This window comes from Nipponia nippon, unplaced genomic scaffold (genome assembly GCF_047370975.1).
Source record: "Nipponia nippon isolate SJK-2023a ecotype South Korea unplaced genomic scaffold, ASM4737097v1 scaffold_3, whole genome shotgun sequence".
In the NCBI taxonomy this organism is placed as follows: Eukaryota; Metazoa; Chordata; class Aves; order Pelecaniformes; family Threskiornithidae; genus Nipponia; species Nipponia nippon.
Genome location: NW_028262347.1, coordinates 70,296,049 through 70,321,727, shown reverse-complemented (window position 1 = coordinate 70,321,727; position 25,679 = coordinate 70,296,049). Strand labels below are relative to the sequence as shown.

Below are 25,679 nucleotides of genomic sequence, written 5' to 3'. Positions count from 1 at the left end.
AAAAGTTATAATTTGCTGGAAGAAAACATTCTACCAAGGAAGGCTTCTGCTTTCCTTAAGAACTTCCACAGTAAACACTTATTTTAGCATCCAGCAAAGTGAGCCAATTCAATCCCTATACGTTTATTAAGCAGTCTATATTTTCAGGCCAACCGGAATGATTTCTTGGCTACGATGAGAGCTTCTGCTTTTAATTTCTAGTGTATCAAAAGCTAACAGGATTATATTCATCTATTTAGCAATTACAAAACTTTCTACAAATACTACAAGTACACTGAGAGCATAGAGAGTATCTTTAAACGATGCAGCTGAAACAATCATATAAAGGGGCCATTAGAGGACATTTGCAACAAGTTAAAAATCACATTGTACCTCATTCAAAACAGTGCAATAACAGCCACCTCCTTTTCCCTGGAGAGTCTCTAGAGAGTTAACTTATAAGGATTTTAATACTCCTTTTCTTTTCCATTGTAATCTCTTGAGAAGACATGAGCACTTGGAATGATTACGTTATGCCTCAGCCTGGGAAGGGCAGTATTTCATCATGTGTTTCACTGAGCAATGCTTTGAAGAAGCCTTTGCGGGTAATGCTAAAGGTGTCTTCCTCACTTTTGGCCTGAGGTCAGGGAGATATTTTTTAAAAGGGAATAAATCAGATTCCAAATTTTGGCCACACATTTGATTTCTCAAGAGTCCTCACCAAAGAGAGCTTTACTTTTCTTCCCCAAGTATGCTACTGTGAGTCTTGACAAAACAAAACCCATGTCTGGTTGTCAAGGTGTGTCTGCACTTTTTTGGAAGCTACTACAGGATACAAATCTCCCAAGATACAGCAAAACAGCATAGTAGCTAATCGTGCTTCAAGAGAAAGGGATTGAATTGTTTTCACTCAGATATAATTTCACTGACTGCAGTGAAGTCACTTCACATAACATAATTGCGGGTGCTACAGCATACGCAAGCTAGGACATTCCTCCCAGCACTTGCCCAACACTTCAGAGATACGCCAGGCATAAAGTTAGCACACTGCTGGTTTCCTCTCTTGCCCAAAGGGGAGTGCTGGAGAATCTCTCTCAGCAAGCATATCCAATGATTTGTAGTTTTTTAAGCAGAACAGCCAGACCCTGACATCTAGGTAAACCAGCCCCAACGCGGACGAGTGAAAGGGTCCGAAGGTCGCCTCAGGGACTTCAGTCTGGGTCACTGCCCTTAGGGCCAGCTCCCCACAGTAGGTATCAAGAGTCAAGGTTTCCACCAGTTATATCAGCACTAAAGTGCCCAAATTTCACCCACTTTGCTCTTTCCCCCCTCCCTTGCTTTCCCCTCATGCTGGGTGCAGATAAACTGGTGCTCCGCCACGCCACGGCTGTTCTCCATTCCCGTACAGCAGTCCAGGAGGGCAGGCTGCTGCAGCTTGTAGCGGTATTCCACCACAGACCAACTCAAAACAAACCCATCTGACACAGTCTTAGTTAAATTATTATTTATTGCCCAATTTCTGAAATCACCATGAAGGACTTCAGATTCCTGGAAGGGACTTCTTGGAGGGGCTGAGTTTCAGAAATCCCCGAGCTCCCTCTCCCTCCAGAAGCACAAGATTTCATGCTGAAAACTCCAAAAACATGCACCCAGAAATCCCAGTTGCTTTTCAAAACTTCTCCAAAATTTTAAACAAAACTCCTATATAAATCACAGTGTTTTAGAAACATACTAGTGCCTTGTTTCCCACCCCTCAACATACAAAGCAGACAAACAAAACAACAACACAGGACCCAAATAAAGCAGATCATTTCGTTGGTGATATTACACAAGCTAATTGATTTTCTTCTCTCGCTTCCCTCCCACATTCAGGGATGAATGTGCCATGAGGACTTCATTTACTCAGTGAATTAAGCAATCTGAGTTACGTGAAAGCTTTCACACAAACTATGAAACTTCTGCAAGCTTCCCATTAACAGAACTCCGATTTGCAACTAGTCCTTCCAACATATTCTTCTTCCACTGAACAAAGCAATTTAAATTCTGCAATTCAGGTAAGAGAAATGCATAAATGCAAAGACATTTCCTTTAGACAATAGAGCACAATATAGCAAAAAGCAGAGCAAAAGAACCTGGTCTGCATCCAGTGCTTAGTCCCCAGTTCAACCAGCTTCCCAACTTGTTACACCGTTCTGTTCCCTTTCCCATCGCCACCATCCAGCACTTCCTACACAACACCAAAAGGCTAAATCCATACAGATATCATAATAAATCGGCAACTCACTTGGAAAGGCTTGACAAGTTCTGCCTGCAGTATGATCTGCTGATCATGTCTGCAGCGTATGAATCAGTGTAAACTGCTGCCAGCTCCAGGGAGCAAATGGACGGATGATCAGGGCGTGGAATGAGATAATAAAAATGCCATTATCCTTTCAGGCATGCGAGACTCATTGGATGCTCTTTCCACCCCACAGGTTAACCATTTGGTTGGTCTTGTAGCTCCCGTAACGACACTGTATTTGCCTATTGTCAAGCTCATTATCTATCTTGTATCCTCCTCCCCTCCCTTCGCCCCCCTCTGCTCTGTGATCATATGATTATTATTTTTTGTACTGTATTCTCTCTAATAGATCCTCTTTGCTATGACTGGGCCCCCAGTTACAGAAATTCCTGCAGATTTCTCAGCTGCTCAACTTGACCAACAAATGCTTGCTTCCCATTCAGCTTTCACAAGAAGTGCTTCTGTTTAGCAAGCTTGTCTGAGCACTGAGCAGCCCGAGCACTGCACAGAGGTGCCTTCGCAAGTATTTGCTTGTAGGAAAGTCACATTCCAGCCTGCCAAGAGATGATGAGGGGAAAGGACCCAAATATAAAACAATGGTCCAGGAAAAAGTCCTCCCTTTTGATCGTAAATCATTGTCTAAGCATTTTGCAGGCACTTGCATCCAGTCTAACTTGTGAAAGGTCAAGCTGGATCAGATAGCTCAGAAGACTGGAGGGCGATTGCCAAACAGGAACAAATCCGGGGAGGTAGGAAGTTGCTGCAAGCTCAACTGCTGTCAGGTTAAGACCACCTTGTGTTTAGCAAAGGGATTCAAATCAGGGCTGGAACTAAATCCAGCCTAACACACTCTCCTCAACATTCTTCCATCTAATCCAGTGAGTGAGGCAGGAAATAAAAATGCAAACAAGGTGATTTAAATGGAGGCACCATCAGTTACCATGATTTCACATGCTTAGCTCTCATACCCCTTTAAGCCCGCATATGTGAGCAAACTGAAACAGCTTACTGTGCAGTCCTGCAGCCATTCCACCCCAGGCTCTGATCTCGTTAAACCTCATAAATTACAAGGGTGGGTGTGGATGGATTAATACTCCGAAGGGAAATCTCTACTGCAAGCTTACCCTTCTGTGGGAAGGAGCGTGGGGGTTCAGTAGGTGGCACTCTTACCTTGGAGTGAGCACTGAGGCAATCCTCTGCGTGAAGCCACGAAGGATGCTGGATGTCCAGGGGGCATCAACCTTGACAGTTTTTTTTCCTCATAGTTTGCAAGAAACCAACGACTGTACTTTGCATGGGGCACTGATACTCATTTACATTCTGCTCAAATCCTACACTCTACAATTGGGTTTTTTCCCCTCCCAAAAACTCCCTCTACAGTTTCAAGGAGATAGATTTTTGTGAGAAGGTAACAATTTTGTGCTTTATAGATAGGTCAAGGATTCCTGTGCAAGAATGTACAGGCTCAGGGTTTTCTGCACACTCAGAAACATGTCTGGAATACCCCAAGAAGCTGCTGTTTCTTCACACACTGCTTCTGCAGACCCAGCCCTGTGTTCTAAAATACATGTAAAAAACCCCATCTTTTAGCATATAAAATACACTGGAATTCTGGTCTAGAGCAAGGAAAGGCCAACAGTACTGATTGCAAAGGGAGAAAAACATTTCCATTTCTGTGATGGCAGAGAGATCTGCAAATGAGATCAGGGTGCAGCAGGCAGGCCATCTCCATTTCTTTCACTCTGTCCTCAAGGGAAAGAGGGCATGTAAGGCAGTCTGAATGCATAAAGTCCTTAAAAAATGCTGGTGAAAAGGGATTCATCTTTACTCTTCCTGGAAAAGTCATTTCTACTACTGGGGAATTACAGAAGCAGAATTCTTCCCTCTGGAAGAGCATTAGTTAAACAGAGATTTTATCGCTGTTCTGCCAAAACATACATTTTAATCAGATGCCAGATGTAAGAGTTAATGTTTATGAAACTATAAACTGGGTTCCAAAGCAGCCCTACACATTTCTAATACAGGTCTGTATTTACTACTGTGTCACAGAAACATTTTTTTTTCCAGTTGAGTGAGTTCTACACCCTTTTCAATTCATCATGGAATAGTTAGGTTATTGCAGTGCTCACAAACAAAACTGTTTCCACGCAGGACAAAAATAAAAGCAAATTGACTGTCCTCTAAAACATTACACGCTACATCTTCGAGGAACAGTTCCAGATTTTTCAAAAATCTGCCCCTACTGTCATGCAGATCCTGGCTCTAGATGGCAAATCTGACCTATTTGTTGGGTCATTAGGAACAGGAGAAGCCTCTTGCACTTGTAGTAGACCCAGAACCTTTTTAAAATGTCCCCCTTAGACTAGGACAGTCAGAAGAATCCCAATTTCTTTTTCTTTGCTTTTCCAAATAATGTTTGGAATTACAAAAGTCTGGAAGAGAACTTCACTCTAGATGAAACACAATGATTCACATGGTCAGCCTATTTTTTATTTGGAGCAAGACTTCTAACACCAAATTGCGTCTTCTTGCCCATACCTTTACAGCACTACTGAGAATAGATGTCATTTGCCTACTGACTGAGCAATAAGCAATGCTGGCCGCACAAGTCTATCATGAACTCATGTGCAATCTTTGCCTACAAATGAAGAACTTAAGATAAATAAGGTGAGCAAAACCCACTTCAAAATGGTATCAGTCTCTCTGCCCAGCTGTCTGTAGTGTTAATCTGTGAGAGGTATCCTTGTCAACAACTACTTGAAATGCTCTGCAGGTTGGTGTCCCACATACTAATTTTTAATTTGACAGCACTAGTGTTGATTATTTTTTTTTCCAGACGGAAATTGCTACAATCATGATTTGACACACTTGCAAAGGTGCCAGATCAAATGTGCAATTCTGGACGCAGGCATGTTAATCCACTGTGTACAGGCAACAAGCATACTGCCAAGTGGCCCTCGGCTAACCCATATGAACAGCGTACTGTTGCTCTTGTGAGTGCCCAGGATGCTTCACTTTCAGCTATCCTTGGAGCTGTGCCCATCGTCTAAGTCATAAGGCCATTCAGCTGAGGAACATCACCGTTTTATCAAGAGCTATGGGGACATTTTGTGATTCAGTTTGCAACACAAAGGAGGGCTCCACGAGTTTACAGCAATGCAGAACTGGCTCCCCTGAAAGAGGCTGACACAGCCAAGATTTTGCCATGCTTGCAACCCCTTTAAAAATAAGCGGGAGGAGGATCTGAGTCAGTTATAGATACTTGCACTTAAATAATCCCTTTATTATTTCAAAGCCAAATGTTTGTTATTTACTTTCTTCAGTAACTTAACTGAGAGGGATACTCTCAGTACACTGTGGCCTTGAGGTAAAGATCTTGCATATGGAGCAGCAAGAAGAAAATCACCTTCCCTTAGGTCATTTCAAAAATTCACACGGGCACCTAAAGCATGAAAAATGATGGGAGCAGGAGATGCCTGTCTCAACCTGCTTTCCTTGTATGTTCTGATGCTTCAAAGATTATTACTTGGCTCTAGGACACCAAGACCCCTAAGGAAGACACTAGAAAGAGAAAAAACTAAGCAAGCAAACACTAATTAAACTAGGGCACTTGAGAGGTGTCATTCACGCCAATGAACTCAAGTCAAATGGCTCTATAAGAGTGTAGGCTCATCTATTACAATAATGAAAGGAACCACAGGGCTTTTCCTAGCTTCTCAACGTTAAAAGCAGCAAAATGAGGAGGAGGAAGGAGACGTGAGAGCTTTCCAAAAGGAAATTATTACTGGGAGGTTCCAACGTCTATTCATACTAACAATAGGAATGTCCAGAGGTCATCCAGAGAGCCACTTAATATTTTGTTTATTTTTACTTTAACCATTCCTGCATGTGAGGCAGAGTTTTCAGTGAACTGATCACAATAGCCTGTGAATCCTTTTTCTTTTGAGATTATAGTGAATTTAGAACCTGACAGAGGCACACACACCGTCCAGACCATGCCTTTCCATATGTAACCTATTACTTTCTGTACCTGTTTGTCAACTGCGGATTTGCTGTGCTGCTCACTGTTCTTGTCCTGTTATTCAAATACCTTCATGTTTCTTTAGCTCTTTGTTTAGCCCTTTTCCAAGTTGAGGCAGTTTTAAAACGGGCAGGCAAATAACTTACAGAAACATATCTGATTTGTTCCAGAGACAGTAAATAGCTCACCCTGCACTGCCTCTCCTCTGTGCCACTAGTCTGAAATAAGTAGGCAGACTTGTAGAGAACTTTGCAAAGCTACTGGCATTTTGCAAGAGAAACAGAACTCTGTTTTTTATGAAAATCCATTCTAATGACATTAACATCTGCTTCTTGTTTGAAGAATATTTTTAACTGTTCCCTCCCTGGGAAAAGGAAAGATGTCACAGTCTCTTTCATGTTCTCACGGAGTAGACAAACTCTGTTGGTTTTTTCTTTAAGGTCTGTTCTGAAATGCCCCAATACAGTTCACTGCAGGGAACTCTGTGTTTGCATCTCATAGGGCAAAAAGGATCTGCATTCACCCTCCTATGAGATTTCACTCTAGGACACTGGCATGTGAGCAGGGACTTCATTTCACAGATGAACAACACTTGGGATATTAAATCATATGCAGTAGGTAAAGTCTGGCAACCCATACATAAGGTCTTGGAGTAAATCTCCTGAGTACTCATAAAAACAAGGCTATGTATTTCATCATCAAATAATGCTACACTGTCTCTTACTATGTATTTTTTCTCCAGTCCAGCTTTAAATATCTCAAGTAATGGAGGTTCTGCCATTTCCCAGTGGTAAGTCTTCCACACTCTTACAGGGTTCAGTACTAAGAAGCCATCCTACGGTTATGACATCTATTCGTCCCCTTATTTTTTAACCATAACCTGTAGTTATATCTACCTGGATGCCCATAAACAGCAGCAGTGCCAAAAATTTTAACGTGTTCAGTGAAACCTGCGAGTAATACTTACCCAGCCATGTAAGTGGGTATATGTATTAAAATACATACTCAGATTGGAATATGTAGTTTTGGGTTTGGACATATGCATGTGCAAATCATGGAGGCACATGCAAACAGAGTTTGCATGCTCACATGGACACATTATCATGCAGCTAACGCCTTAGCAGACGATAGAACTATTTGCATAGACAAGTTCTGCAGGATTGGGAACACAACCCTGTACATCAAAATGCAAGAGCCTGAAGCCTGAAATTGTAAACACTTGCAATAATGTTCTTCCAGATATTGAAGACCCATACAGAGCCCATGCAGCACTCAATCTGATCTGATGCCTGCTTTGCTGCGACAGGCTGGCCTTGGATAGCGCAGGCAGGAGTCTGGTCCTCTGCAGGGAAGAGAATTTGACTTTCTCTGACTGTCCTCAGTTCTTGAGGTATTAATATTATCCTGCTTCTCACACGGAAAAGTTACTGACTGCATATATGGCTGTAGCAGTAAACAAAACAAACTCCAAGACAAGTGTTAAAATGATATTCCAAGGAGAACTTCCACTGCAAATTGAAAGTTGATTAGAAAAACATATTTGCTGGTGTTTGCATTCTCTATCAGTTACTTATGGGGCAATGCACAATCCAGAAATAAAGAAGCATAATATTTCACGGGTGTGATAGACTATTTCCACCAAAGCATAGCTTTTGTTTTATGTCATGTTTTCACTGCTTTCAAGTAAACACTAAGATCCAAACAATGGTCTCCATATAACAGCCAGGATATAGCTACCTTCTGGTCATTTGAACAACTGAAATGGAGGAAACCCTATGAGGGAAGCATTCACAAAGGCTATCTTTACCTCCGCTCCCTATGCCCTGGCACTGTCACTAGCGAGGGACAGACTTGGGTCCCCGCCTGCTCTGAACAGGAGCCCATTTCTCTCTAGCCACCAGCAGCAGCAGAGGGAAGGGCCACCGTTTCCCCATTCACTTCCGCACCCATTCTTTTGTGCTTTACACATTTCAGGGACACATGCCAATTCTCACAGCAATAAAAAGCAATCTGTTCTTTTGGCTGGCAAATTTTAAAATTTGCTGTCTCTCATTTATACCTGAACTGTAGCTTGCTTGGAGCAATGACTGCTATTAATAAATTTCAGCTTTAGCAGTGAGAAGCATAGTACTCAAAGCCCAGAAACCTCTGATTGGACTTGTAGGACTTCTGCTTACAGCCATGTAGGATAACACTTGTCCACAAAACAGAAAGCTGAATAAGCTGCCAATAATGTAGATGCAAGTTCTCTCCACCTGAACTGTTTCTGGCAATAGTTAATTTCAACAACACTTTCAACAGCAGGTTTTACATAAAACTATTAATGTTATTCTTAATATATTAACAGGCATGCTCCAAACATCACTATTCACTTCAAACTCTAGCCAGAAAGAGCCACAATGTGGTAGGTGTGATACAAATATAGAGGACAGATGCACCTCTAGCCAGAACAGGTTATGCTTTGATTTTACTGCTGAGCAGGTGTGGGTGGAAGCCTAAGCCAAAGCTCCTTAAGAGACATCCCAGTAAACAACAGTAAACTCATGAAGTGTGAAGCATGGGAACTATTCACCCTCGTGTGCCACCACACACCAGCAAGAGTATCCACTGTCTTGCTTCAGTCTGAAGCCATGGTCCGAGTCCAGGCTTCAGGCTTCATCCTTCTCTGCTAGAAGAGTTTATATAAATGTGTGCACAGGCACGCATGCAGCTTTGGAAAGAGAAGAGCATTTCCTGCTGGGCCAATTTATGGAGAAGTTTCTGTACCAAAAGCTCCTATCTTATGATACTCTGAATTTTACTGGCGAACAACATCCAAGCCCTGGTCGGGATCTCAACTTCACAAACAACTTCAGCTAGCAAAAGCCATCCGAATTCCACCAAAGGCAGCAACTGTTGAACAGCTTATGCCACTTGAACAGCTCAGAGGTATTCAAAACACAAACCTTGACTAGAAAAACTCAGTTTGGGCCTTTCTTATGCCTGAACTTAGCTTAAAAATATGAAATTAGAGCCTCAAACCAGAACCCTGCCTTATGCAGGTTAATGATCAGTTATACCCCTGTCTGACTGGAGTGCTCATTTTTAATATCTGGTAACGGCCCTTAGGTGTTTTGGAAGGGGCTTTATTTCACTAGCTGCATGGGGATTACCGACTAACCGGATGCTCCCAGGAACTTTCGGAGAGCAAACAGTGTCAGTTTATTTAATAACTTTCAAAGTGAAACTAAAATCTTGTCCAAATCATGTCTCCTTTGATTTAATTAAAATGCACCACACATACTGCACTGCTCTGTTAATCATTAACAAAGCTAATTGAAGACAGAAGATGAGTCTTTTCTTTTCTTTCCTTCAAAAGCCTCCAGCCAGTGGAAAACTTTAAAAAACATTCCAAAAAAAGACCAGTACAGTATGATTTTTGTTAGAATGGTCAACACATCAGTATGTTTTTTCCCCTTCTTCTGTATTTCTGATTCCTATAGGAATGCATGTTAAAAGAGAGGGTTTTTTTTTCTTGCTTGGCAAAATACCTTTCCCAAATTTTCTAAATATTGCCTGGTATTTGCGTCAATATGACAGTCATTGGGTTTGACAGGAATCAGATTGCTAAACCCACACAAAAATGCTTTGGAAATTAGGGGCTAGTTATACATTCAATTTCATTCAAATCCACTTCAGCAAACTGGCAAGGAGTGGAACTGAACCGTCCCCGTTATCCCTTTACTTTTGTGGTTCACAACAGAGGTTTCTTCAGCGCACTAATCTCTATCCTAACTTTTAGACTCACTCATAACTCCTGCTGTCTGATAAATCTCCTTAGCACTCCTGTCCCAATCCATTTTCACTTTCCAAGATGACCTGGCAACCCATGAAACTTATTCTCCCTGTGCAGCAAGCCTTTCCAACTTCTTCCAGGGAGGAACTGAGTAGGAAATTAAACACTGTTAGAAGTGTAACACTTTGTGGACTATTCAAGAAACAGGATACGTCCAACATCTATTTTTCCAACATTTCACCTTTTTTGAAGGGGACCAAAACAAACAAATAGAAAAACCAAACAGAAAAAGTTTCTTTCTTTACTTTCTTCAGGTTTTAGGGGAATCTAAACACAAAATCTTCCAGTCTCATCAGTACAGTTGTTATCTAATGGGATTTCCCTCTTGAAAGCAACAAAGGGTCAAGGCTGAACACTTCCACAAGGCCTGTCATATCAGATCAGGACGGCACTCCGTCAAGGCTGGATTCTTGCCTCCAGCCATGGCTCACGCCTAATGTTTTAGAGGAAAGCAATGGGAAAAGAAAAAAGGCAAACTACACTGCACCTGGTCCATTGAGCAAAGCTCTCCCTGCATAGCAAAATTCCTCTCTGCCCTATGCAGGCAGGCAGCTGGGGCTCTGCCATGTACAGGCATTGCTGTCTGCACTGCAGGGTCTTTAAAAAAAAAAAAAAAAAAACAAAAAAAAACCACAAAAAAACACACAACCAATTTATTGCAGGGTAATACACATAAAAGGGTATCAAGGAGTTAAAATGAAATCACCATAAATGTTCGGTATTCATATCACAGCATGTGCATCAGGAAATAGTGATCTGGGGACTTAAATTACTCCAGTGTAATAAAAGACCCAAGTATATTTTTTCTTTGTTATTTCTCTGCATACCCAAGTGGTAATACTTATTTCTGCACTGAAGTACCTGAAATCTATTGTAATTTAGTAACAACGGCATATGATCAACTCTTTAAGGCATTGCATATCTACTTCCTAGCTTCTCATGGAAAATGGCTCTCGGGTCACACCTTATACTACCAGGACAGGCCAGGTCTGAGCAAACTCTTAAGCCCATGATTTCTTCCTGTCTACACTGTACGCCCTCAAACTCACGTTAAGGGGCTTGATCTGTCTGCAAAAGGACAGTCCAATGTGTTCAAGGCTCCAGACCTCATCCACACTACCCAGATGCCCTGGGTGGAGACAAGTGCAAGCACATTTACAAATGACCGCCCCAGCTCAGCGCCTCCTGAGCACAGCCTAGCATGGCCAGCAGCAGGCATCATGGATGGGAAGACTGGGACCACAGGTCTAAACACTTTAGTATCTGAACTGTTCACCAGCCAGGTAACAGCATGTGAGGAAAGCCTTTCAGCTCTGATCTTCTGCTGAGCACGATTGAGCCTCCAGCAACTATGCATACCCTTGTGTCCCCCCTGTCAGCATGAAACCATGAGCTGTTTGGGAGGCAGACCCATGGGAAGGAAGAAGAGGGGCAGCTGCAACCCTTTACACTGTACATGGGTTGTTTTGGGTTTTTTCTTCATCTGTTTTGATTTTAATTTTTAAACATCTTATCCATTAAGGTATCCATGCATTTGTAAACAAACATCTGTGCAGTGCTCTCTGTTTGAAGACAGAGTCTGTCTCAACTCTTCACCATTGTTCACGGACTTAGGAAAGCATCCCCGTCAGCCCAGCAGCCAGCGACTGAGGGATGAAGTGGCACCATGTGGGTGACAGGTGAAGTCCCGAAGCTGCAAGAGTGCAACCCAGGCATGCTTCCCTGTGCAGAGTCACGTCCCTCCTTCAAAACCTACCCATCATGACAACACCCTAAAGATTTCTTAATGTTGATTGGAGAGATGGGTCATATGATGAGGGTAAACTCAGAGACACCTGAGCAGGGATAGGGTGGCATGCATTCCTCACCTCTTCTTTTCTGTGGGCGTAACACAGAAGCTTGCATAAGGACTTTAACCCTGTGCCTAGGTTAAGCATCCAAGCAGTTTGTCAGCCAGATGGGTAACAGAGAAAAGCCTCATAGATCTGAGAGCAGGAAAAGCAAATGTAAGTGTTCGTCTGTGTTTAAGGGAAACCGATAAATACAGAATTATTCCCTTCCCACTATCTTTAATACCCAGTTACTGGACCACTCTCACAAAGGCCAGCATCCCTGTACAATTCTACTGGATCTCCCATGTTACTCCACAGTGTTCTTTGGGACTTGAGATCTGGGTGCAAAAACACACCTTCCCCAAACTTGCGCTAGCCAGTAAAGTTTTTTTGGCATGCTACAAGATGGTGAAGAAAGGGCCTGAAAGTCAGCTGTTCCTTCTCTAGGCAAAGAACAGGCAAATCCCCTTTGCCACTACTGAACATAAAAGAATTCCTTATCAGGTCTCACTGCCTGGGATGGTCTTGCATCCTCTGCAATCTGCCACTAACCAGTAGTCTCCCTTTTCCATTCAATTCCTCATATTAAGATGGAAAAACTGTCAATAAGCAGCTTAAGACAAATGTAACCTTTTCCCAAAAACAGCTGGCAGAGTTGTCTTCAAGGAGATTTAAATAATGTAGCTATCAAAAGAGTCAGTAGCAGTCCAACTTGCATAGAGAAATATTGACCGCTGGCTACAAAGAAAAATCATTTTCATTTTCAAATGGCAAACCTCCCCTCCAGATCTGCCAAAAGTTGCAGCCTGAGCTATAGAGCTGTGGCTATAGTTCCATAACGATGTTTTGTGCCCTGAGAGAAGGCTTCAGAGTGTCACGTTTCATGAATAAACTTCATGGGACGGGAAGGATTCCAGGAACTCCTCCTCCACAGGCTCTTACGGGATTTAGAGGTTCTGGAGAGATTAATGCATATGCAGTATTACAACTTTCCTCCTAAAATAAGTCATTACAACAGGAACTTACGCTTCCAGTCTAAACAACTTACATTCGGAAAGTGAGCATTTTCTATCACTCCAAAGCACAGGGTTTGTTTGGAGACAAACCCATTCTTAGAGCACCATCTTTGCACTTACAGAGCTTTTTACCAACATTTCAAGGTTTTCATAGTAATAATTAGCAACACCTCACTAAAATGGCCACTAGAAATTTTAATTCACTAAAACTCTTCAAAACTATTAAAATCATGTTTCCAATAAACATTTCAGAAAAGTATGGAAGAGAGAAATCAGAAGCATTTCAGAAACTCGGCAGAGTTTCAAACACTTCTAATACTTGAGAACAATCTTTTTTTTTCCTCTTTCAAAAAAAGGTTCGCAGCTTTTTCATCAGCATTCGTTCATTTACATTGAAACTGCTGTGAAATTCTGAACTTAAAACTAAGCAAAGACTTCAGGATTTGGCCCTGAGAAAGTAGAAAAATCCCATCAGCTCCAAATGCCAAGGTAGAGCCTACAAGCAGAATGGAAGCATTAAACTGAATTCGTCACAGTCTGCCAACAAGTAAGCTAACCAACTATTGATGAGATGTTCTGCCATAAAACTTAGCTCTTTTTTTAACGTTGAAGCTCTTGAAAAGACTGTTTCAGGCTCTGATAAGCCAGATGCTATCTCAGCGAGGGCTTCTGAAGCTTCCAAAGACCTCTGAAATCAATCAAGGATCTTTGGGCTTTCCCAACGTGTTTAGAAAGGGGAAGGGGTGCCAAGATAGATACTTCTGATACGCTCATTAAAACTGCCAGGGACACTGATACTTGTGCAAAGTACACTGCGTAATCAAAGCCAAACAGATCTTGGGTGGGTGCTTAACACGTTCATGTCTAGCATTGTGATAGCACAGGATTCATAGGTGAGCAAGCTCCTTCCTCACAGCCAGGCTGGGCAGCCTGTCTGAAGGCAACGGTGGCAATCCCAAGGGGATGCTGCCCACAGGACATCCTGCTCCCTTCCTCCTCACCCACGTGTCCCAGCCACCTGTCCTCACATGCAAGGAGGACCTGGTAGCAGTGTGTGCAGCCCGCAGGGCAGGAGAACAGCACCCTGACCCCACATGGTGGGAGCTAGGGCATTCATGCAACCAAGACAGCTGGGAGAAACAAGGCCATGTGGGCTTCTTGCTCTGTACCGCAACTCCATGGGCCTTAAGCAAGCCCCAGTGGAGATACCACGACTCGGCCATTGGGAAGGGACCAACAGCAGATCCCACCTCTCCAAACACCATTGTGAACAAAGACTCCTTCTGCATCACTTGATGGGATTTAAATGAACATCTGTAACACTCTTATACAAAAACAGCTGGCCTAGACCAGTTCTGAGCCCAAAGAATAGTAGATAGCAGACATTTTGGGAGTGTAAGAAACCGTACAGAAAAGAAACAAGCATAGTGTGATCCTTCACTGGAGTTTTATTCCTATCAGTGTTATTAAACATGGATTCCTCTTAAACACAATCCCTTTCCAAAACCCAACTTTATCCACACCCTTCTATTTGAATCCCAAATACATTTTTTAAAAGTGTACTTCTCAAAAAATGAAACCTAGACAATATACCTCTCAAATAACCCAATCAAATTATGGGATGTTTTCTTTCTCCATTCTTCCTTAGGAGGAAAAATATGAATCATAATAATCCCTAGACAGCTGAATATTTTTATATTTACATTTTTATAATTTACTAAATCAAAATAGGGACACTTTTTGAAACATTATAACCTTTTTTGTTATTTTTTCCTCTAAAATCTTCCCAGAAAAAACTCTGATCTATGATAAGACATGACATGCAGAATTTCAGAGGATACAAAATTCTTTGGAGAAAGTCAAGGGAAATTGATTCAACTGGGAAGATAAGCCTGATCCTTAACTGTGACCTGGCTACTCCTGAGGCACATGACAAGGCTTAAGAGGTTAAATGTGGTTCTGAGAGGAGTATGATGCGGTTTTTGTTTTTAGAAACTCTACTTTTAATTGAAATGAGAGATAAAGAAAACGATCCTTTGATGAACAGGGTCTGGCTTTAGGCATTTTCTTATCAAGATGGCCACGTTCAGAACCCACCCACCAACATACCAGAAACCACAGTTGGCAAATGCTATGCTCAAAGGCATTTCCTGCGTTTTGACTTTCTAGCTGAGGGCCAGATGCTTCACGATCCTTCCTTAAAAGCACAGTTAAAGGAGTGGGCGTACAGAGCCTTGCCCGATCTTGCATGGTCTACGTAAAGACCAGGCAGCATCCCAGCCATATGCTCGGCATCAAACAGGCAGTGGTCTCTTCCCTTATTCTCAGAAGTTCCCTGCCCCAGTGAAAAGAGGGCCAAAGGACTACTTTTTCTAGCCCATCACCTTATAAGCTACAGTTTATAACCTAAACCTGCTAAATTAAGTAGTAATTATTGTGGTCCCCATCTGTGTGATGTGCCAAAATATCACAATGAAAGGAAGAGCAAACATTATTAAAAAAAGTAAACAGCAGGTGAAGGGCCTAGAGAGAGCATTGTGGTTTACTTCAACCTACAGCATACTCTACCTACACCACTTCCAGCATGTTACTTCCAGCTTTCTCTCCCATTATCTTTAGTATATAATAGGATAATTATTTACGTGAAATTCTCCAAAAGCACTTACCTCATTTAGAAGTGACAGACTGTTTCAAAAGTAGGAGTTAGAACCTTATAAAAAGGTTTTCTGTCCAAAAATTTCTACAGGCAAAAATTCTGAAAGTTATAGAAATATTTAGTCCCTGCCCAACAAAACAACCAAAATGAAAACAAGCATAGGCTAGTAATGTTAAGCCTGCTAATACTGAATAAAGAAGGGTACCTTTTATCCAGAGCTGAAACACACAAAGCTCAAGTGCAATTTGCACGTACAACTATCAGACAGATCAGAAATTATTGCACAGTGTGGCTGGCTAGAGATATAACAACCTCTTTTCATGTACATATATACGATCCATGCATACATATATGATCCATGCTTAAAATAGCAGCCCCTGCACATACAATCCATATTATTTTGTCAATCTGGAATACGTCATTGTACATGCCTGTCTACAAAAATCAAGCACAGAGCAAAGGAGAAAAACCTGTTATGGTAAGAATATACCTTCAACATGCCAAAATCGGATTGCCAGAGCATCCTTAGTTCTGCAATCTTGGCCCTATGCATTATAGTCCTTAGTTACCCGATGAACCCAGATGGATTGGAAGAATCAGTAATAACGGAAAGTCACAGCTGCAGACATAGTTCCTCTATCCATTGCCTTTCTATGGCAGTGTCATTTAGGGCTGTTCTTTCACAAAAGTTGCCCCAAAGCAACAGCTTTGTTTCCTATAGACTTTAAGACAACACTGGGATCAGAAAATAACGCACACTAAACAGTGGCAGACAGAGATCTTGAAACCAAATGAGGAAAACCTATCAAATTCTTTAACAATATAATTAAACTTCTGGTAAGAAAACTAGGAACTCTGCATGGAAAAAAACTGATTTGTTCCCATCTTTTGAATGCACCTAGACCCCAAGATCTTGGCTGCATATGGTTACAGCCAAGCAGAGGACTCTAAGGTTCCTTTATACCCTTCTTTATTCACACATCTGCCTGCAATGAAGAGGTCACTTAATCATTACTTATTTAAGTGTCCTCAGTTGTGGGAATTGTGCCACTGAAGCAGGACTAAAGGAGACAGGACCATGATCTAAACAATAAGCATAACCTTTCCTCATTTGTGAACAGCTTACTCACAAATATGGGTTGGAAAAGAGAGACTGCTTGAGTAAATCAAAACAAATTACCAGCTATCCCCTTCTATGTGGTGTGGCTTGTCCCTCAAAGGTAGGCTGGATAATGGCATTTCCAATCCACCTCTCCACAAAGTGATGGGAATCAGTCAGATGCCATGTCTTATTTCCACATATGTGCACTACTGTATCTGACAACAGCCCCCTTCAAGAACAACATACCTAATGGAGGTAAAAGAAAACAACTGATACATCTCACAGCTTAGCACACATCATTTGTTTGGACTATTTATTTATATTATTATTTGAATAAATTTATGACACTAAAAAGTTAGGATATCTTCACACACATGCACAGTTTGTCCCAATCAAGTCTTAGAGCTCATGTTCAGAGTCCACTACCCACTCTGCAGACTCAGACTAAGACCTAAGAATAGCAACTGGGTTTCTCCAGCTCTTTGCATTCGTGGCAGGAAAAGAACTGCTGCCAGCTGCAGCAGAAGAAAGCAGAGGGATGGCCTCATCACCCACAAACATGCACATCAGCTCAAATGTTGCCAGCAATGGTATTGCTGAGAGCAGTCCCAGGTGGATCAAGTTCTTCCGGTCTGGGTGATAGATTTTATCACCTTCCCAACAGCTAGCCTGAAAGAGCACACAAAGGATTTTATTAATTCTGTTACTTCCGTTTATTCCACCAAATCGAGCAATTTCTCTCAAACTGTTTTAAGAAGCTGTTATTGATGGTGAAGAGCAACAGTGAAGAAAGTTATTCCAGTTTCATCTATATTCCACACCCAGTGGTGTCAAATCACCGTGCAGTAATCTGGTGCCCCAGCTCTTGTCTGTGGGTCTATTTCAGCCTCAGTTTAGACCGCTGTGCTCCTCTAGCTTTATCCAGGCAACCAGATGCAGTCCACATGCCCAGCACACGATTGCTACCTCCAAATGGTATTCTCAGAAACAAACATCACCTGGTGTCTCTATTCCCTCTGAAGCTGGATGACAAATGTACCCAGAGTAAATATTCTGAGAAGTGTACCCAAGCCTCGGATCTCAAATTGTTGGTTGTATTAATTCGCTTTCTTGTATTTGCAGCAGAAAGAAAAAGTCATCATCCTTCTGCTTTGGCTCTTTTTTTGGCTAAAGTGCTAGCCAGATAAACAGAACAGGTTATGATGGACAGGCAGATATTATAATTTCATCACTGGTTTTTGCTTACATCTGCCCTGTACTGATCTTGGTTCCAGCCATACTATAGCATGAAAAAAATTATGAAGCAAGAATTAAAGATTCTTTAAGTACTAGAAAAACATTTGGATTCAGGCTCTTGTTCATGCCCTTTAAAGCCATTATTTTAAAAGATGTTTATGCAGCAGAGGCATTTCTCCTACACATAAAAAATTCCTGAAAAACAGGAAAAGGAAATTAATGCTTCCTTCAAAATTAACCACTGTTGGCACAGTCTTGAGTCCGTTACTGTGATGTTCTAGTGTGCCTTTACCTTTGTCTATATTTACAAGATCCTGCATTTAATTTTGAAGTTAAGCTACCCATAAGTTTTGAAGGGAGAATAAAACCAAGCATTTTTACTGATGTAAAACATGTTTTTAAAATGATTTTTAAATTACCATCAAATTACACAGAATGTTATAAAAAAATGTAGTCACCAAGATTGTATTTTCAGAATTTAACCCAGAATTTTAAGAAATTTGCAATATCTTACCAATGCACTAGCACTTGGATAGCATAGCCAGGCATCCCTCCAACACAGACCGTTGGCAAAATTTCTTTTGTTCTGGCAATGTTTCTATTCTCTAGCAATCTCCATCCACTGCACAATATGCTGTCACCTTGCTGTACTATGGGGAAGAAGACTCCCCACGCCTTACGCCTCTTCTGGCACATCTGTGCAGTGCCAGAAATCATATGCCCTCCATACTTTCATCAGTGGAATTAAATAGTGCCTGTTTTGATCATAGGCTGAACAGACTAAAACTTAACTCTAATCTCGCGCAGATTTCCTGCGGAAATGCAAGGGGACACTTCAAAACCATTCAGGTCCCAACACAGCAAAGCTCTTCAAAACTTTTTTAAATCCTGCTGACAGCAACAGGTGTGTACACGTCCAAGTGTTGTAGCCTACATAGATGGATTACAAGCCACCACATAAATTTTGAAGGCATCCTCATCCAGGGAAAACATGGTAATGATATTGACATTTCATGACACACTGCAATCCAAAAATGCACACATCTTCTGCTGTGAAAGTGCTGGTATTTTTATAAGAGTAAAAGGCTCAATCTGGATTAGCAACAGCAACAGAAAACTTCTAACAGACTTCTAGACTGTACTGAAGGGACCACTACCATGTTGGCAGTGAGAACACAAAAGGATTGCAGGGATAACCACACAAGCTATTACAGCTCATCCTAAAGAGATAACACTGACCAAGTAACGGAGTTCTCCTTCCCCTTACCTATACAGCCTGGGCACAGAAGAATATCTGTAGCACAAATTCTTTCCTCACAAGTCTTATATCAACCATTACCAGCCCTAATTGCTCTTGAAGACTCTAAACAAAAGGTTTAATCAAGTAGTGACTATATTTTGTGAGCTTCCATGTATCTGCTGAAGTCACCTTTAGCAAGGAGCTATGTGAGACTGTCCCTGACAAAAATCAAGCCAAATTCAATCTTTGTGCAGCTTCACTGATGACAGTGTCCCCAGGCAATCACATCCTGTGTTTACTTCATGGAGGGGAGCCCATAGGCAGCAAGCGAGTGGACACGACTCTTTGTTTACAATGTGCTTTTCAATACTGAGGACTTAGTTGTATTTTCATGTTCAAAGGACCATGTCTCACTTGAATAGGAGGTCCCTTTAGCAACAGGTTCTTCTTTCAGTAAAACTGCACCAAATTTGTTGTCCTGATGTTCTCTGAAAATAGTCACATACAGCCTCACAATTTTCAAAGACAAAATACATTCCCAGCCATTCTAGATAGACAAAGAATATCAGATATAGAAAAATATGAATGAAGGAAACACCATGAGTTTTACAGCTGGTCAGCTTTCCCCTAGATTGCCTTTCCTCCACCCACAGTGAAGCCACCAAAGGCACATTAAAGCTTTTTCTCTGACATGAATAATTCCTGGGAGGATGATTGTGAATTAGAGGTGGAGGACTGTAGTGCTGAGAAGACAGTGGGGAGGAAATAGAGGGAACACAAGGAATGAAAGCACAAAACACCTTTGAGAAGACCCTGTACCTCTATAGATACGTTAATTTTTAATTTCATGCCACTTTGGATTCAAAGCCCCTTAAGAATATGTGTAAAACAGCAATATCAAAGAAATTCTGCAGTTACAATGTTGTCCCTTATGCTCTGAGAGAACAGACCAAATGCCTTTTACTTCTGCCTCATAACTAAAAAATTTAAGATACGAAACAGCTCAATGCAATGGGCCTAAAAATGGCGTCATCTTTCACGGATCAAGTCTCCCAAATTATGTGTGCAGTAGCAAAATCCTGCAAAAAAAATCCTGCTGGGCCATTTTAATTTCCATGAGCGCAGTCCTACTAAGTGAGACGGACTCTGTTATGATTACTGTGACCTTGAATATTATGTAACAGCAGTCTTGGAGAGATTTTATTGTTGAAAAAAGCTTCATGTAAAAAAAAATTAAGCTACTAATGTTCATGACAGAAGGAGGAAATTTGATCTAGTCACATTCTAGACAACAGAGAAAGGAGAAAAATACTAAGACTGAACAAAGCCACAGTTTCATCAGATAAGAAAGGCAAGGTAACTGTGAAAGAAATCATTTGACTAAATGCCATAAATTGAGAATATGAGAAACTTGGTGGTCTCCAGCCAGCTTTTAGTGGACACATTACACCAGGCACCCTTGCAAGCTAACTCAGCAAAGCCACCTCCCAGTCAAGGCTACGGCACACGCAGAAAACTTCCATTCATGACGCACCCTGCCATCTTTGGCTTGGTAGTTGAGACATCAATGCAGCTGTGATCCATCACCTTTCTTCTTGCTGACATCCAAAAGTTTCTGGCCTCCCTGCTGGAATAGCATGGCCAATACTGACCCCAGGGTAAGGCATGAAACCAAGTCCTGCATCTAGCTGGTTGCTGCTGTTCCCCCTGGGTTTTGCCTGCCCGGGGCAGTAGTCCCCACAGGGTAGCTGAGCTTACTGCATGCTCATTATTGTACTTCCCAAGGCTCTTCCCCAGGTGGACTGTTGATGGTTTTCAGCAAAGACCTTCCAAGACTACAAAAATCTTCCTGGGGTAGGTCATCAGCTGCCTTTGGGCAGAAGACCCCAGCCCTTTTGCCTATCTGCTTGAAGTATACCGCAGTTTCTCCAGCGAGGCATACCTAAGCACTCAGCCTCTCTCCAGTCACCAAGCAGCAAGCATGTTTCCCTAACATTTACATAGTCTTGAAGGTCAAATTTTCTGTTTAATAGTAACGTTTAATAACTTGTGATCTTCCAACACTACAGATGTGAAATTAAGCCCTGATCTTTGTGAACATTACATTGCTCGCTCGGCAGGTCAAATCAAGGTGCAGTCTGCACCAAAAAGGGTTTGTGTGGGTTTTCCTGTCCTCCCGATTTCTCCTCTCTTATCACTCTTACCACTCACAGCAAGTGGGCTGTGTGGCCACCCGCCCTTGCCTCAAGACAGAGCAGCATTTCAAAACCTCAGGGTATTTCTACCTACATATTTATGTAGCAAACACAAATATAATAGCCAAATTAACAGTAACATGAGCTGTCAAACACACAAACACAATTCCCATGAAGTCAACAGTACTGTTTTGCAAACAGGGTGGGCGAGTTACAGGCCACAAATTCTATCCTTATCAACTCCGCAGAGAAAGTGAGGCTTGAAACATCCATCTTTCACCTCCAAAAACACCATCCCCTTTCATAGGGGCTAGAAGGATGCTCTGGAGCTGCTGGCAGTGGCAGGGAGCTTGGGTGACATTTTCAAGAGCATGCGCAGATTGGCTTCTGTGTAGCCCCATTAGAGATCAACAGAGATTCCAAAAACAACCTCACAAGGTATTGAAATAGCTTTTAAAATCTGACTCTCTGGACAGGACATATCTCACCTAATTTAAGGTGTCAATTAGCTAAAACTTCATACTGATGATCTAGGCTTCCCCTGCCTAGAAGCTACCTAATTCCCATTAACTGTGAGGCTTTGCATGTGTCAGTCTCTTTTAAGACTAAAAATAATCTTTAAAAAAATTTTGGAAAGAAAAAAAAAAAAAAGGCCTGACTAGATTGCACAACTGTTCACAGATCAACCGTGAATTTCTCTCAAAGGCTGCACTTTAAATTGTGTCAGTTTATACCTGCTTTGAATCTGGCCCACAGTCTACACAGCACTTTCTCTCAAGTTAACACAATATTTGATGATTTTGTAGATTGCAATTATTTATTGACTCGTGTGAGAATAGGCTTTGCTGGGGACCATATTTTTAAGTTACAAGTATGGTGCAGCATAATACTTTTTTTTTTTTTTTTTTTGTCCAGCATTAACTTGAGTATTGGTACAAGTAGCAGCTCTCACAAACTTGCCAAAAAAAGTGGAATACTTTCTGTGGGAGTATAAAATAGATTGACCACTGTTATTCTAACAAGCGCATTAGTTCCATGTGCAAGAGAAATAAAGTGCTCATTCATTACCCAATTTGTGGTGACAGCCTAGTGAGATATCTCGTTTACATTCTGATAGCCCCATGAAATGAACTGAATTCCCACACAGTCGCAAAAGGCCAAAGTTAGCATTTTTCTTAAAAAAAAATAATAAACTCAAGTCTGCCTCTGGAGCAGATTGGCTATAACCTTGAACCTTAAAGGAAATGAGAGGGAGAAGGAGCAAGGCACACATCATAAGAGGGGGTGGGGAAAAGCTAATGGCACCGGGAATGGAAAATGTGGGCATTACAAGAATTTCCTATTCTAAACAATGTGCAAAGTTAAAAATACTTTCTCCTGAGATTATCCTCAGCATAAATACTCACGACAGCTATTTATAGCTGTCTGGTAGCCTATGACAAAGATTTTTATTCCAACAAAGGAGCTGTATACGAATGCAAGACCTGTTTAAAGAGCTATTAAAATGGAAAATAAAGCACTCTTGCGTCAGCTAGCCATATTGGTACCCGTTTCCAATGCAGTCTAAACACTGCTTTCCTGGATGCTGACAATTGAGCATTAAATACTAAAGGGATGGAAGAAAAATTCCTTGGTATATTTATCACAAGCCCAATACCCATTATCAGAAAAGCCAGCACCTGAGTGCCTGCAAGGTGAGGTGCTGGGCTGAAATGAAGAGCGTGCAAGTTGCTCAGCACCTCCGTGGGCACCCAGAGGCTCCTGCACAGCAAGAACCTGGAGTCAGGATTGTGCGGGACAACCCAGAGAGGGACCGTGCCGGGGCCCCCGTGTGAGCCAGGAGCTGTGGGTGTGATCCTGCGCCACTAGGAAACCACCCAGGGCAGAGTCACGGGGCACAGTTTGCCAGCAAATTACCACACAGGAGACACTTTAAAAATTTATTCTTTTTCCTAGTCTGTTCTTCCACTTTTGAATCTTTTCACTAGTGTCGGTCTTTGGGGGCTGGGGGGGACTAAGAAATATGTGGAACATGTTTAATTTAGAAGAAAACAGAACCCAAAGCACCACACATCTTCAGAAAGGTGAAAATGGCCTTGTAAAAGTAAGCAGTCGCTGGCTCACATGGAGGGCTTTGACCCCAGTCCTGAGAGTCCCAAGTGTTTTTGACGTTCAAAACAGAATGGGAACAGAGAGGAAGGGAAGGATAGGGATCACATGTAGAGTTTGAAATAAAGACAGGGCTGATCACTCCCAGTACTTGCCAACACATATTCTTACTGTTTTGGTTGCCTTTATCTTTGAACTAGGCAAAAAAAAAAATAAATAAAAGGCAATTTGTTTATGAATATACTTTTGAAATCCATAGGAGGCTTTGCTGAGATACCCCATGATATCAGATTGCAGGTACTGCTGGTATGGTTTTTTAGTGCCAGGTACACCTGTGATATGAATGGGGGAAGGGGCCTGTACCCCCACCACCTGTACCTGATAAAGTGCATGTGTCCCATTAAAAGGGTCTAACAGGGTGACCAAAGCCCACTTCAAATACCCCTAGGAACTATATCCTTTCTTTTTACCTCCTGGTCTCAGGTAAGCAGTTGCATCTTGGGGTGCAAGGGTAGGTGAGAGAGATCCTGCTTTGTCCCTTTTCAGATGTCCCTATAAAGCTTGTCTTTCAGTGCAATCACTGTGCCTGGGTCACATTTGCTAATAACTCCACAGTTAATTCGCTGAGTTGTGACCACAATTTGTGTTATCTGTAATTGCCTGACTGCATGTTCTGCCGTTTCTCTGTCAATCAGCCATGCACACCCTGTGTTAATTAAGACTGCAAGAATTTCGGAGCAGAGGCCTTTCTCTTCACTGCGTATGTGTATGTATTGCAATACAGTTCTGATCATAAAGTTCAACTAATGTATGTTTTTCAGCTCAGCTTTGGTTTGGCTTCGGTTTGGCTCCTTCAATTCAAGTTGAGTTTTGAATTAAAAAGAGTCTTTTTAAAATGATGATTTGGACTGAGTTGCAGTCAAGAAAAGAATAACAGGTCAAACTAGTTTTGAGTTCACGTTCAGTTTAAATCTTTGGTGCTGGTTTCTAATTTGTGACTCCAGATAGTGCTGAAACACCACTGATTTGAAGTTAAATACATCTAGCAGCAAAAAAAAAGGAGTTGTTAAGCAAGATTTAGCTAAGGCAGAGGAGAGAAGCCAAGCAGCAAAGCAATTCACATCGCAGCAGCGCATATTTCACAGTGATAACATCAATGCCTGTCTCCTCCACCAGAAAGAGAGCATTTTGCCCTGCTCCCCAGCCCTCTCAGGACACACGGTTCACAGCTCAGTATTAGGATGTGAGGCTGCTACCCTTATTTCTTAATGGAACAAATTACCATCTGGAGAAAACCAGAGCTGCTCATTGTCGCCTTGCAGGAAATATAGAACTTTACCTCCTCCCCTTCCTCCCCAATTTTATTTGTAAATGGGTTTGGGATAAACTTCCCCAGTTTTCAGCACTCTTTTCTAGCTCCCCATCACCAAAAGCTTCTAACAATACAGGTTTTCATGAAAAACAAGCATGCAAGCATTTAATCCATTTTTTGTAAGGATTTTGCCCACAGAAGGAATAACAAACGGGAACCTCTGAGTGCCTAAATAAGACAACTCTCTTCACTTGCATGCAATTCTCTGTGGAAGCAAAGGAAAGTTAGCACAGCAAAATAAGCCATTTTGAGACATGGAATTTAAATGGTAGTTTAATCTATTGCACACAGTTTAGCGACGTAATGAGAAGCCTATAAACCACACAAGTGCTACAGACTGACATCCACATTTCAGTCATAGTATATGGTTTTAGACACAGCAACGGCCATAGCTGGATAGTACAGTACATTCTGTTCTACCAATGGCAACTCAACAGCATCATCTACATCTGACTCTCATTCTTTCTGGTATCCAGTATTATGGCTTTTGGAACAGGATAATAACTATTATCCCACCCCCTCCCCAATTCTGTGGTCAGCAGCTCACTACTCCTAGCATATTTAATTAGTAAATAACGGGGAGTGGGGCTAGGGAGGAAGAAGTCTAGCAAATGGAGTTGAGTTACATAAGTGACTTTTTTTTTTTCCTAAAAGTCTTAATTTATTATTTGTTCACAACGTTCACTAAATGTACAGGCTCAACTGCCACATTCCCTTCCTCTGTGTAAACAAGGTTGCAGGCAGTTCTGTATCTTTTGAGACTCATACCACTCTTTATTAAAAGGTGAAGTTGCATTTGCCCTAG

The 25,679-nt window shown here is 41.7% G+C and overlaps 1 protein-coding gene across 11 annotated transcripts in view; it reads right to left on the bottom strand.

Annotated features, from left to right (window-relative positions):
- CALD1 (caldesmon 1) overlaps positions 1-25,679 on the bottom strand; it is a 219,573-nt gene that overhangs the window by 53,123 nt on the left and 140,771 nt on the right. The window contains exon 1 of one of the 11 annotated variants that reach the window (XM_087765626.1): positions 2,264-2,507. The exons of the other annotated variants lie outside the window; for them this stretch is intronic. Within the exon in view, the coding sequence (XP_087621752.1) occupies positions 2,264-2,310 (47 nt within the window). The 5' untranslated portion in view covers positions 2,311-2,507. Of the gene's footprint in view, positions 1-2,263; positions 2,508-25,679 lie in introns of those variants that run through there. 11 annotated transcript variants of the gene reach the window in all.